The 13,730-nt window shown below is 41.5% G+C and overlaps 1 protein-coding gene across 4 annotated transcripts in view; it reads right to left on the bottom strand.

The window, feature by feature from the left end:
• Nucleotides 1-13,730, bottom strand: part of GALNT10 (polypeptide N-acetylgalactosaminyltransferase 10) — an 86,747-nt gene that overhangs the window by 39,029 nt on the left and 33,988 nt on the right. For 2 of the 4 annotated variants that reach the window (XM_075715106.1, XM_075715108.1), the window contains 2 exons: nt 4,002-4,104; nt 3,013-3,151 (listed from right to left, as the gene is read on the bottom strand). In XM_075715106.1, coding sequence (XP_075571221.1) covers nt 3,013-3,151; nt 4,002-4,104 — 242 coding nt within the window. Of the gene's footprint in view, nt 1-3,012; nt 3,152-4,001; nt 4,105-5,913; nt 5,926-13,329; nt 13,346-13,730 lie in introns of all 4 variants that reach the window. The other 2 variants (XM_075715109.1, XM_075715107.1) reach the window with 2 other exon arrangements.

The raw sequence follows: 13,730 nt of genomic DNA, 5'->3' as shown, positions 1-13,730 counted from the left end.
AAAGATCTATTACATTCCTAGAACCCCACGTGTCCAATGCAAAACAAAGGCGGCTACGTGAATAGAGATTTTTAGAATATATTAACGACATTGCCAGCAGGGCAGGCTGCCGTCTTCCCACTAGCAGGGGAGGGAGGTCATAGCCAACTCCCTGCCCTACCACAACACTGGACCTCTTGCATAGCCTGCACCAGAGCTGATTTGCAGGCTCTCTCCTGACAGGCACTCAACGAGGCTTTTACTACGTGCACAATGCAGTGCATGCATGCACGCAGTAATTCCCTCCCTGTTCCCCGGAAGGGTAGATGGGAATGAAAGTGGCTCTGGCAGTGGCAGCTTTTTCCTGGTACCTTTCCCAGGGAATGGAGAAGAACGCACCTACATTATACAAGCTCAATAAATCTGTGCTTACAGGAAGTTACTCTGGTGCCTGCGCGAAAGAACAGTAGCTTATTCTGGGTCTAATGAATTGTCTTGGGGTCCTGCCAAGAGCTTGCAGGCTATGGCTGCAATGCACAGATGCAAGATGCAAAATAGAGCTGCATGGACTGCTTTCATCCAGCCCTTGGCATTGCAATCTTAATCTTCTTCTGACATAGCTACCAGCTATAACTCCATTCCAATATGAAGCAAGAGCCCACAAATCTCTTCTAACTCTTCTTAAACTGGAATTCTCATTTTCTGACTAACTTCAACAAGTGGGAAACTTTAGCTGTTAAGTTTAACCATTGAGCATGGAGAGAAATTGTTTCCCTCCAGCTACCACATCTACAATTGCTTTACAAGACCTGCAAAATTAGTATTTAATATTAAAAAACCCAGAAGTACTTAAAGGAAATGTTAGCAGGGGAAGACACGACTGTTGAAACAAACAATTGTATGTGTGCACCAGGTAGGTCCAGTACATGCCCTCCCCTAGCCCCACGATTCCCACGACTAACAGAACGCAGAGGTGACACGCTATTTGGTACATAAAGGTCCACACAAACCATCTCAGAAGTGAGCAACATTGGCTGCTGCTTTGACCTTCCTCACCCAGGCCAGCTCCTGGGGAGAATCCCAACTGTGGCCCCAAAGCTTAGGACAGGCCAGATGCCGCATTTTTCCCCAGTTCACCTTCTCCTTACACTCCCTGCTGTCTGTGGTCACAGCTCCAAATGACAAGTCTCTATTATCTCTTACCATATGTAAAAGGCTAGGTAATGTAAGTGCTCTAAAACACAGTTCCCTTCTTTCTAGAATGCTCTTTATGGACTTCATCTCAGCCTAATTTCATTATAAATTGCCCTCATCAACCTCCCAAATAACACAAACCATACCATTTCAAGTGTGTCTTTTTTTAATGGGTCCAGGGAAAGCACAACAGACCTTTTCAGTCATGAATTCCTTTACTGCAAATCTCCATTATACGTATCCCCACTCCCTGCCTAGCTAATCCGAGCATCCATTATACGCAGGCTGTTTATCCTCTCCTTGAGACCTCCACAATTATAACTCGCTACATTGGGGGAAAGGATGTGTCGAGCAACAAGCAAACCAGCTGCGGCAGCATCATTAATCACAGCTTAAGTTGTTGGTGACCCAGACGCTTCACTTATTAATTTTAACTGGGGACTGGAGTTAGAAGTTTCACATTTTAAAAAAGTTTAAATAGCAGAATTAGCAACAAGGAGTCAGCAACTTTGGGTAACAATGGGGAATGTGAAGTAATATATTAAATCCTCAGATGAGGAAGTACTGGCATTGTCTGATGCTTAAATTCTCAGAGCCCATGGCAGCCGCTGTAAATGGAGGCCAGGTGTAATTTAGGTTAGCAAACTCAAACTGTATTTCCTAGAACTTGAATATGGGCTGATCAACAAGCATCTTCAGTTACCTGATTTATCTCTACATTTAAACATTTCAGCTGCATGCCTAAAATATTTATGGAGCTATACTCACTACTCTGGTTTATGAGTATATATTGAGAAAGGGTGTCAAGCCAGCGTATTTGATTAGTTTGCTGTGACAGCTGAAAAGGTAATCTCTCAAATGTGCAGCTAATAAATTATAAAACCTGGCTTCTGGAAATTATATCTCATGAATACAGTAGATGTTGAATTCAGATTCACTAAATTGTGATAAAAATGGCTTTACACAAAATGAACTTCCATTCAAACGTCTAACAGTGCTTTCAGATTAAGAACCACACAAATAGTACTTAAAAACCTCTCAGCTTTGTATAAACAAGGGTTAAGTCCTAACCGAAGCACTTCTGCTAATGAAAAACTCCTTCTGGCTTGCACAAAATCCAGTTTAACACCATCCTAAGTGATAATGTCCAAAAATAGATGAATTCAAAAGCCAGCATTCAATTGGAACTAGTTTCTACTTGTAAACCCTGATGAGTTTTTTATGAGGAAGATGTCTAAGAAACGAATCCATAAATAAGAAGGAATTCTGATAAAACTCTTCATACAGAGTTGAGTGGAGCTACTCAAATCTTGTTCTGCTCCTGAGCATTTCATGGTCAGTTCCAGCTAGTGTCCAACATAAGAACTGGAGTGTTTCAGTCATCACCTGACTACACTTAGGGCACTTCTCCACTGGGTCAGACATTTGCATCAGTTTCCAATACAGAAAGAAATAGCTCCACCTTATTAGTTGCTAAAAGTTGTTGGCCATGTCAGTGGGCTCAGGAACTGAGCTGTCAAGTTGTGAGAGGTGAAGGAAGTAGCCACATCTGGGTTAAGTTCAAGACCTCTTCTGTGCAGGGCTGCAAGTTTTTGGTAATTTTAAGTCTTTTGGAATCAAAAGGGGATTTTTTCCCCCAGATTTGGTCTCCTCTATCTCCTGTTTCAATTAGTATACACTGTCCTTTATTAAGGAGACAGCAGGACCCAGCTGTGAAAGGACTGTATTTGATGAACAAAGGTAGAAGAGTCCATAATAAAAAAACCATCACACTCCTGCAGTTGTAGTAATTTAGGGCTTGTAAACTTTCACTCATAAAAATGCAAACTATATACTCACTTTGGATGTCTGATGTCTGGAAGGGAACGATTCAGAGAAATTTTATCACTCACAAAGATATTAAAGCCATTTTCCCTGTATGCCTGGTCCACTCGCTCTGCATCAGTCATTGGGTAAGGTTTTCCCTGTTCTCCAGGTCCTACAGATAGACAGAAAGTAAACATGCATCATTACTACTAATTGGTGCATAACTGGCCAGAAACTAATCCATATATCAAAAGAAGAGCAGTCATAGTCCTTTGAAAATTCCTTCATTAGTTTTGTGCTCTATGTCATATTTAGCACAGGGTCAACCATATCAACCTAACAATTTTATTTGATAAGCATTTTGCTACAAACCACTCAAACTGTAGAAGTTAAGAGTCTTCCTTCCAACATCAGAAACAGATGAAGGGGCTATGGCAACGCTGTGGAGGATCTATAGAATGTTTTTCGTTTCACTGCAGGAAGAATACATATGGTTCAAATACCTCATCACTGTTGCTTTTTTCAGCACAGATGGGTATGTATATTTAACAACCTGAACTCTTGCACAGAGGAGGCAAAGCCCTTGCAGACACACCAGTGTAAAGCTGTGACGTTCAAAATGGGCCCTTTTATGCAATGCAAGACAAAAGCCAGAACTATGGAATAAAACTTGCATGAATGTTATAATCTAGAACATTTTTCTTATCCCTCTTCTTCCTTTTTGGATCTCCCATTTTTCGGAGAGGTACAGACACACATTTTTTGTTAAGTTTTTTAAAAATCAATACTTCATCTATCCTAAAAACACCAAGATGTTACCAACATATTTTCACTGCAGAACAGTTATTGTGGAGTTGGGGGAAAAGGCTTTAACTGGGATTAACACACAGTAACTGTTGCATCATGTCAAGAACATCATCTTGACCCTGAAGTTGAACGTGCTGTTCTGCACTCAGCCTACTAAATAAAATCAAACTAAATTACAATTTGTATTAAAACATTTTTATAGTAACCTTACATACCTACACGCTCAGAGTCCCTCCTTATAGCTTCTTTGTTATGCCAGTCCTTTTTCCTTTGTCCATCACCAAAGTAAAGGTCTTTCTTTTGCCTCACGTATGATGCCTTTTAAATAAAAGATTGGATATATTAAATATACAACATGTGAAACCTTTCCTTAACAGCCTCCCCTTCCTGTAAGGGGAGATTAAATATCTTTGTTAAGATAAGACCGTCACAAGCAAGCAGTTTTTACCCTGAAAGGGGTAAGGGAGGAAGCAAGTTTTGCTTGCCTCGGAACAGTATTTTATCTATAGCTGTTCGGTGATATTTTTTCAGGGCACCATCATGTATGCGGACCAGTATTCTTAATCAGGGAATCTATTAAAAATTCCCATTTTCATTTTGAAAACATCCAATACATCTTACATCCCATTTAATTAACAATAAAGCTGTAATGGGAGACCTATTGCAGGATCATTATTAAAAAGCACACTACTATACCTGAATAAAATCAAAATAAGATTTAAAAGATCATTTATTAAGACTCTTGCTGCTCAACTTAAAAGCAGATTTTACACAAGGCATGAGCCTGCACTAAACCCAATTAGAGCTCCTCTTTTCATGATGTTGTTCCTGAAATTCAAAAGCAATGGGTGCTTTGGGAACAAGTTAGCAAGTGAAAGATGGGATGAATTCAGGATCAAAGAGACTATGGTGCGTGGAAAGAAAACCATCATACATCTCAAACACAGACACCCCAAAATCCAAGGGAAATAAATATATATATATATATATAAACCCCCCATATTTAAGTAGGTTTTAGGGTCAAGAAGAGAACATCTTCTCTGAGAATTAGTTTTCAATTATGTTGTAATATGCTGGCATAGATGCAAGTCATTTGTAGCATCATTACTGTGGAAGTAGTTACACAAAGAACTTAAGAGTTTTTTTCCCTTTTAATTCCTCATGACCTGCAGAGAGAAATCCACAGGCTAGAACTTCCTAGAAAGAAAAAAAGCTTCCCTCCTTGGAGGGCAAGAGGTTTAAAGTCTCACTAATGGGTCAATCAAACCAAACAACCACCAAATAGCAATGGTTGGCATAGTAACCTTGCGGGGTTATCAGGCATCTTTGGTATCTGGGACACAGACATCATTTGCCTGACTAGTTAAATTACAAATTCTTCATTTTCATGCCTAGATTTGTCTTGGGAAAATAGGACATTTGGACATTTTACTTGTTATTCCAAGGCACTAGACTTCAGCCTGATGCAGTTCACCTCACTGCAGTCTGACAGATGAGCTCTGGTGAACCCTGCTGTGAAGTTTTTGCAGATTGTCCCCACTGCATCACCCCTCTTCTGCGACAGTCAGCAGGAAGGTAGCCCTGTGTATTAGCTTACAAAACCATCAGTGAAGACAGGTTTCAGCTAAGATGTGAAGTAGAGTGGCTGAATGCAGGTACGTGCTCTGCCTGCTCTGTTATGGGTGGTAACCCTTAGCAAAGGAACAGCATGAAAACCCTGAGTTGTGCTGGTTGTATTACCATACCAAAGGGTAATAAACCAGTGGTCTAAAAGTAATAGAGCTCAATCTGATTAAAAGCTGGCCTGTGAAATATTAGAACTCTGCCCACCCCCCCCCCGGGGGGATCAGTCTAGATCCTTTCAATCACAGAATGATAGAATGGTTTGGATTGGGTTGGAAGGGACCTTAAAGATCATCTAGTTCCAACCCCCCTGCCATGGGCAGAGACACCTTCCACTAGACCAGGTTGCTTAAAGCCCCATCCAACCTGGCCTTGAACGCTTCCAGGGAGGGGGCATCCACAACTTCTTTGGGCAACCTGGCCCAGTGCCTCTCCACCTCATAGTGAAGAATTTCTTCCTTATACCCAATCTAAATCTACCCTCTTTCAGTTTAAAGCCATTACCCCTTGTCCTAACTTCTGCTAGCTCGTGCCAGCTAATGTGAGCAGGTCTGGATGACAGCTGTGTGACTGACAGACAGTTGAAGCGTCAGCTTGGTTATTTTTGGTGTAAAATGGAACAAATTTTCAGCACCATGGAGCAGCCACCCTGTGCTACTGCTGCAACAGTCCAGCACGTCTACTTGTCTGGTGACCACAGTGCTTTCTAATTTTTCAGACAACATGCCACCCTCCTGATCATCCCCACTAAATAACCTGCAGAGCACACTACCATTCTGTGAGATTTTTGCTTTGCCAGGCCTGCTCACCAGCCAGTTTCCTCTCCAGGATACTCCTCTGCCAGGAAAAGTCCTGGAAAGCTCTCGCAGACCGGAGCACCTCCTTGGCAGGAGAGTTTTCCCAACTTCTGAGCACTAGGCTTGTGCACAAGTGTCATACTGGGCACAGGAACAACTGGCAAGTCTGAAACCTCAATATTTTAAGTCTCTTTTGTCTCTTGTTTATAACACTCTGGACTGAATGAGCACACCAGGAGAATTGTTTACAATGCTACTATCCCTTCTGCCTTTTGCTGTGATTCAGCACGTGTAAACCCCTTACCAGCAGTTACTCTAGAAATCCTACCCACCACTGAAGAGGAGAGCAGTGTAAGAGTGTCTAGGGACTAGATCTAAAAGGAGATATACACAGTGCGACTCTGAGCCCCACAACACCCACTGTGCACATGGTAACTCAGCGCCCTATGCCAAGCCCCTATGAAGTGACCAGAGGGAGTCAGGCACCCTGGAGAAAAAGAGGAAAAAAGAGACCCAACAGCAAAAAGACATCCAAGCTGCCTAACAGGGCACTGGTAAGATTGTTTTAAATCCCACCTCTTTCCTGGGACTCGGGCAACTTAAAGTAGAATTGCAGAGGCATCCTCCTTCCCTCTGAACTCTAGTCCAAAAACGTCCCTTAGAAGATACCTGTCCACTGCTGCACGTACCAGTGTAGATTGTTCTCCTTTTGAAACACGCTAACGGGATGGATCTTGAGCTGCCCTCCACAACAGCTCTCAGGAGATGGGAGACAAGTTCAAAGTATACCCCAAAGAATTCACACCAACATCTCCAGCATCCTCTGGAGGGGAGCCACACCACTGGGCTATCGGCTGTTTCAGGAGGGGCATCTCACGCCATTACAAAGCTATCCCACCAAAGCAGCCAACACTCATCAGGCCAAGCAGCAACTTAAAAGCCATTAAAAAGTAGTTGCAACCATCCCTGCTCAGGGTGAGCACTCCCAGGCTCTGGGCTGGAGTCATCCTTGTGTTTGTGCGCTCAATATAGGATAATGTGAAAAGGGAAGTAAATTTTCTGCACAGCTTCAAGCCATTCTTCAGAGAGGTCAGCAACATGCATCTAAATACCCTCAGAGCAAGCAACAACCTGACGCAAGCAATTTAAACACTGCGATACTGAGTGAAAGCAGGCAGTAGCGCACCATCCTCCACCGCTGTTAAAAAAAAGGAAAAAAAGAAGTCACAGAGACTGCCACTGTATTACGTACAGAGCCCAAACCAGGCAGGGGGACAGCAGAAAGTCTAGTAGATAGATGCATTACTTCTCTCCATCCCAAATAAATTTACGCACAAAAATGTCTTTGAGCTGGGCTAAGCTAACCCCTGTCAAGGCCACACATGTCAAGAAAAAAACTTCAGCAATTTGTAAACTTTAAATTAAGCAAGAGGAGAAACTAGGCAGTACACGGATCCATTATTCAGACATTTCTGAACCGTAGTGTTGGACTTTGGAGGCACACGGAATAAGAGTTATTGATCGTTAAGTCCTGAGGAACAGGTTCTGTACAGCTCAGTCTTGGAGACTACAAGGACCGACTTTTCTTCATGTTGGCACTGGCAAAGTAAAATGAGGACTGTGTAGGGTGACTCATTATCTGCTCCTCTGCCTGCAGTGCTCATGATGTTACTGCCCTCTACAACTAAAGCCAAACGAGATTCACACAAGATAAACACAACATTAATCTCTGTTGGATCAACATACCTCTCTTTAAGCAGCTTTTAAAATCATGAACAGTAGACATAGCTGCAGATGGTCATGACAGACATGCTGCATTCTGGAGCTTTTTTGGTCTTGGGCAGAGAAGTTACATTAGTCAATCCAATTCAGAAATGCTCCATTAAATTTAATCCAACTTGGGTAAATGTTAAGAGGTTAGAATATTCCTACTGCATCCCTTGCAAGCAAACATATAATGCTTACATTGGTTTTGCAGGTCGCTATTAAAACACTGTATCTGAAAAGTCTGCTGTGAGTCACTGACAAGTTCTGTCAACAATGTCTGAACATTAATTTTGAAGTGACTTTCAGCACTAGAAAATGAGTATCAGTGTCTTTGCTTCAGTGACCTTGCCAGCACCCGCAATCCGCATAGCCCCGAAGGGAAGGTGTAGCTGCAGCAGGCTGATTAGCATTGTATTTCTTGTTAAGAATCACACTTTCAAGGCCAACTTAATTTCAGCAGACTACCAAAAAAAGTCAGTGTGAATGATGAAACATTGCCTTCCCCGCCTTGACTGCAATTTTTATGTTCATGTCATCACTATTAGTAGAGCAGTGTGTAAAGTTGCAGGCAGCATACCATCATGGGCAGAGGGAAGATAGGTATATATGTGCTCGAAGTCTCTCTCTCAGTGAGAAAATGAGCAGGTTGTGACATTTATATTATTTTGGAAGCTCCTTCCCCCCCGCCCCCCCCCCCTTTTTTTTTTCTCTTTGTAGAAGATATCTGAGCTCTAGAAATCTAGACACAGCACACAGGGACCAGAATGTTGCTTTTTTTAGTGGTTTCCTTCAGGGATGCTGCATGGGATTTGACTCAATTATGCAAATTACATAACTCGATGATACCCCTTCAACAGACGCTCTAGACTGCGACATCTAAGCAATCTGCAAAACACAGCAAGTTTCCTAGGACTGACTTTTGCTTTAACTATTAAACAAGCATCTCATTTGCAGGGAGCTATGTCTTACCTGTAATGCTGTATTTCATGTCAATTTTCACTTTCTTCCTAATTTCTCATTAATTCTACCTGCATAGCAGGAGGCATAACATTTTTGTCCAAACCCCACCAGCACATCCCCCTTATCTGTGTTTTACCTGTGGAATACAGCGACCGTTGTTTGAACATTGCAGTTATCAATGCTGCATGGTTAGGGTAAATTGGCATTACAGATCTGGATTACTGTCCCTATAAAACAGGTCAGCAAGGCTATAGCCTTTGCAATTTTCTGTTTTGCTCTACCTTAGCTTCGCATTTTGCAAAAATCTCTTTGTTTTTGAAATGGCCAGTTGGAAACAGCAATGCAAAAAGGAGATTTCAGAGCATGAAGGGTTCATTATGATCATCTAGTCAAGCTATGTAAGTGCACAAGCCATTGAATTTTACCCATTAACTCCTACAGCAAGCCCGTAAGTTCTACTTCAGCTCAAGCACATTTTCTTCTCCTTAAGAACTGAAAGTTGTTTACCACTAAGGAGTGATTACTTCTCCAGCAGTATCTTAAACTAATCTCCTGCCTGTTTCCATCCTTCATTTTTTAAAAAATGAAAATGAATTAAAGTAGAAAGGCATATTAAGCAATACATTGAAAATGGATTTAGACAGATTGCTGTAAATAAGCCCCTTCTGTTGTCTACCATGCTGTTACTTAACACGCTGCCAAAGCAATTGATATGCATTCAAACGCCAAATGCACAAAAGTGGAATTTTAATCTGTTGTTTAATCACTATTTAGTGTGCCTGGCTCCAGCCAGAATAAAAGAAGGGTGGATGGAGATGTAAGCCAAGAGTTTTCTGTACACAAGGAAAAAAAGATTTGCTGAAGTACATACACTAATCATAATGCTGTACAGATCTCAAACCCTGTTCAAACATTTTTTTTGTTGATTTATTGGTTTGTTTTTTTTTTTAAAACAAGGAGCTATGATCAGACCCAAGAAGCTATGATCTTTGGAGACAGTGTTAAAAGGGGGCATCTGTTCCATCCTAGCTCTCTTCATTTATCCCAGCACTTCAGCAAGTATAAAATACCTTGCATTTATATCCTACAACAAGATGCTGAAGATGATAAAACAATCCAGAAAACAACAGGAAGAGACAGAGCAAATAGAAACCATTCCTCTATTTATTAGGTAGACTCAGTGGAAGACTCGAAAGCGTACAGTTTGGGTACAACCTAGTTGTCATGATCTGTGCCACAGCAAAGCAGAAATAAGAAACACCTATAGCCAGCTTCTCTTCAGTCTTCCAAAACCTAGATTACATGAGGGGTTTCAGAAGGCAGGAAACGTGAAAGAAGCCAGGTCTGGCAGAAACAAGGAGGAATCCTCCCTCTCACTGCAGCAAGAAGCCCAGGCTTTAATGATCATGGGACCACCCATGCTAAATGTAGGTAACCCTTTCATAAATAAATAGATATCAAGTCTTATTGCACCATGAAGTAATAAACCTCTTTTTGGTTTATCAGAGATCTATTAGCATGTGTTGAACAACAAATTGGTACAACACCCACATAGCACAAACAGCATCCATCCTTCGTACTGGCATGAAAACAGCTGAGCATTTCCAACGATCTAATGAAAAGATCTCCAACATCAGCTGAAGGCATTCGTCCTAGGTCAAGAAGCTGAGCATAACCTTGGTCAGTCAAAGCTCTTCATTTACTGGAACAGGAGATAGCATACTGCTAGAAGAAGAACGTTGCTAAAAGCCTGTCATGTAATCTACCCAAGTGTTTTCAAAAGGTTAATTTTTGAAGCTATTTCAGTCCATCAAAAATTTAAAAGCTACATTAACATAATCCATACCTTTAGCATTTCAGGAACTATTAAAAGACAATGCAGGACTAAATGGCAGCACATCATGTGGAATGATTAAGTGCTTTCAAAGACAAAAAAGCCAAGTACCTCTTCACAGCTGTGTTGCAACTCAGATTCAAGCAACAGGTTCAAACCGGACCTAAAAGTTTCCTGCACAATGCCATGATGCTACCACTTGGCCATCGTCCTCTTCTCTCCCACCTGAAACACCAGTAACACTGAAATCCACATGTTCAGATCTGTGCTTTTCTTTGAGCAAGCCACGCTTTGGGGTATGGAAATAACCTGCCTACTTCCTTCAGAAAGTAGAGCCACAAATACTGTGGGCACTCCTGGACCAGTCCTGACCCCATGTCAGCTAATTAAACCACAGCTGGACCAGAAACAGCTGAACAGATCAGTGCATACAGACCCAGGGCAGAGCCTTTTCTGCAGAATACCCAAGGACACTCGGTAGCTGACTGTAGGGCTATTAAAGAAATACGTTCCTTGCAGGACGCCAGGCATGCAGCTCCTTGGTGGACAGGACAGCCTACTGCTTAAGCATTACGCAATTTTAACTTACTCTGTACTTTTTAATGCAGAAAGCTTCTTGTATCAAGTGCTAGAACAGTACTTGCTTGAACTGAAACTTCCCCCCCCCATCTTTAAATTCCTTCAGTTAACAAGTTTTATTCAACCTCAATTGCTGAAAATCCTTAGCACAAACAAAATTTTATCTAGCAAGAAGTCCTGGTTCATCAGCCGATTAAAGTCTAAAGACATCAGCTGAGGACAGCGATATGACATCCAGCTTAGTCATCTATCTCTACCAAACACCTTATATTTTGTTCTTCACTTACCTTTAGAAGTAAAATTATGGTCTTGCAATGTTTGCTGTTCTAAACTTACTGTTTGATCAATTCAATCCAGGCCTCCAAATGCACAGTGCCTTTCTGAAGTCAGCACAGAACACCAAGCAGTGACTTCTTCCCTCAGCACACCTTGTGATAGCACAGTGGTTTCAGTCTCAGGCTTTCCTTTCAGCTGTCAAAAACCCAGCTGGCCTAGTTTTAGACTTCAGAACAAGACTCATTGCTTTAATATGCTCACAAAAGCTTTCTCATCTTTTCTGTTCACTAAAATGCTTAAAGCCCTTCCCATCTACAGAAATGCTCCATTTCCCACATAGTAGCATGTCTCAGGGATCTTCTCCAAACTGTGCAATAAGCTCCTGCAGGCATTTAGTTGCATCAGAAACCTCCCCATTCTCCCCCTCAAGCAAAAAGCACATTTCTTTGACCTTGCTTTAACATACAGCAACACATTATAAAATTCCCAAACAAGATGTCACTCCCTGGGCTACCCTCCAGTTGAGATGGGAGACACAACCCGTTACCCACCCTGTCTGAGGTACGACAGCCTGGAGGGACTTTGACAGCGAATAAATGAAGTATGAAGATGTAGACAAAAGTCATCTCTGAACTGCCATTCCAAATGAGATTAAAGACTTCCCACCCCTCCCACCTCCCCTTTCTGCTTTACATGCTTTCTGGAAACTTAAAACTAGGTGAGCTCTCCCAAGGAACCAACATACATATAGTATTTCATCATGTGTCCAAGAGCTGGTTTTTGATCGTAACTCCTGGCAGAAGCTACAAGGATGAAATCCAGAGATGTATGTCATTTTCCACAGCATTCAGTGCTACCTGAAGCTGTCTTAAGTACAACAAGCCTTATATTCACAGAAAGAAGAGTGAACAAACTGGTTTGGAGATCAATTTGAAAAACAGACATTTGAAGCAGAACCCTCCAGATGTCTGCATATATCCATGCTACACTTAACAGCAGCAAACAGCACACAAGCTGTAGTGGTTTCCTATAAGGACATACTTCGGAGCACCGTTTCTGAAATCTGACTTACCAGTTAGATTTACAGATTATGCTGCATATGCAGAAACACTTGAATAATCTGCATTAGGATTTAATAAAAAAGCAGGATACAAAACCTATTAATTCCATTATTTCCATGAAATCCCTGTACTTGAGCTGTATACGCTTGATCAGATTATGGGAATGTTAAACCAATCAAGGATTGCTCAGCTGAACACAACTTCCAAATATTTTGAATATGAGCAGAGAATTGCACCATATATGATACTAGCAGAAATTCAGAAATCTCACTAAAGATACACCATAATGAACATCCCATATATCCTCAACACAGAAATACTACACAGAAGTGAAATTCATAGCACTCAGACAACCAATACAAGATTACAACTAAGCTTGGTGCTGCACATAGGTGGACCTGGCAAACATGTGACTGCAAATTTGACTTTGTTCAGTTTACAAAAAAAACTACAGCATTTGTAACGATTTGAATGACAAAAGAAATAAGACAATTTTCACCTTTCATAAAATGGAATCTACCTGGATGGGCACCGGGACCTTGGGAAACCCTGGTATAAGCTGGTATAACTGGTACAAAATAGGAGACGGCTGCTAATGCTCCAACAATCTTTGAAGTGAGGACAGGACAAAGCCTACCTGCTAGACACCCAGAGGAAGAAGTCTAAATATTTTCTGTAAGACTAACAAATCAAGAGAAAACCACTGAATTTTGGGACTTTCCAACATGCAAGCTATACTGCCTTGCACTTTGTGATGTAGAAAGGCACAAGTAAGACAAGAGACTGCATTATAACATGGTTTCTGAGGTAGGATGAGCAAGGCAGTTTGAAAGGTTGCCAACAGTTATAGTTCATAATAGTAAAGAGAAGTGATCTGGGTTTTGCCTGGAAAAGCAGGCAGAGCACTTTAAGGTATCCATAAGCAGAGCTGCAGCAGTCTTTCGAACAGCTGATAGCGCAGATCAGATATTTACCCTTCTTTATGGAAACTGGGCTGATGCCAAACTTATTCAAGCAAAATTCAAGGGCACATTACAGAAGTTTGAT

The sequence above is a fragment of the Pelecanus crispus genome, chromosome 8, assembly GCF_030463565.1.
Source record: "Pelecanus crispus isolate bPelCri1 chromosome 8, bPelCri1.pri, whole genome shotgun sequence".
Classification (NCBI taxonomy): Eukaryota; Metazoa; Chordata; class Aves; order Pelecaniformes; family Pelecanidae; genus Pelecanus; species Pelecanus crispus.
This window is presented reverse-complemented; position numbering and strand designations above follow the sequence as displayed.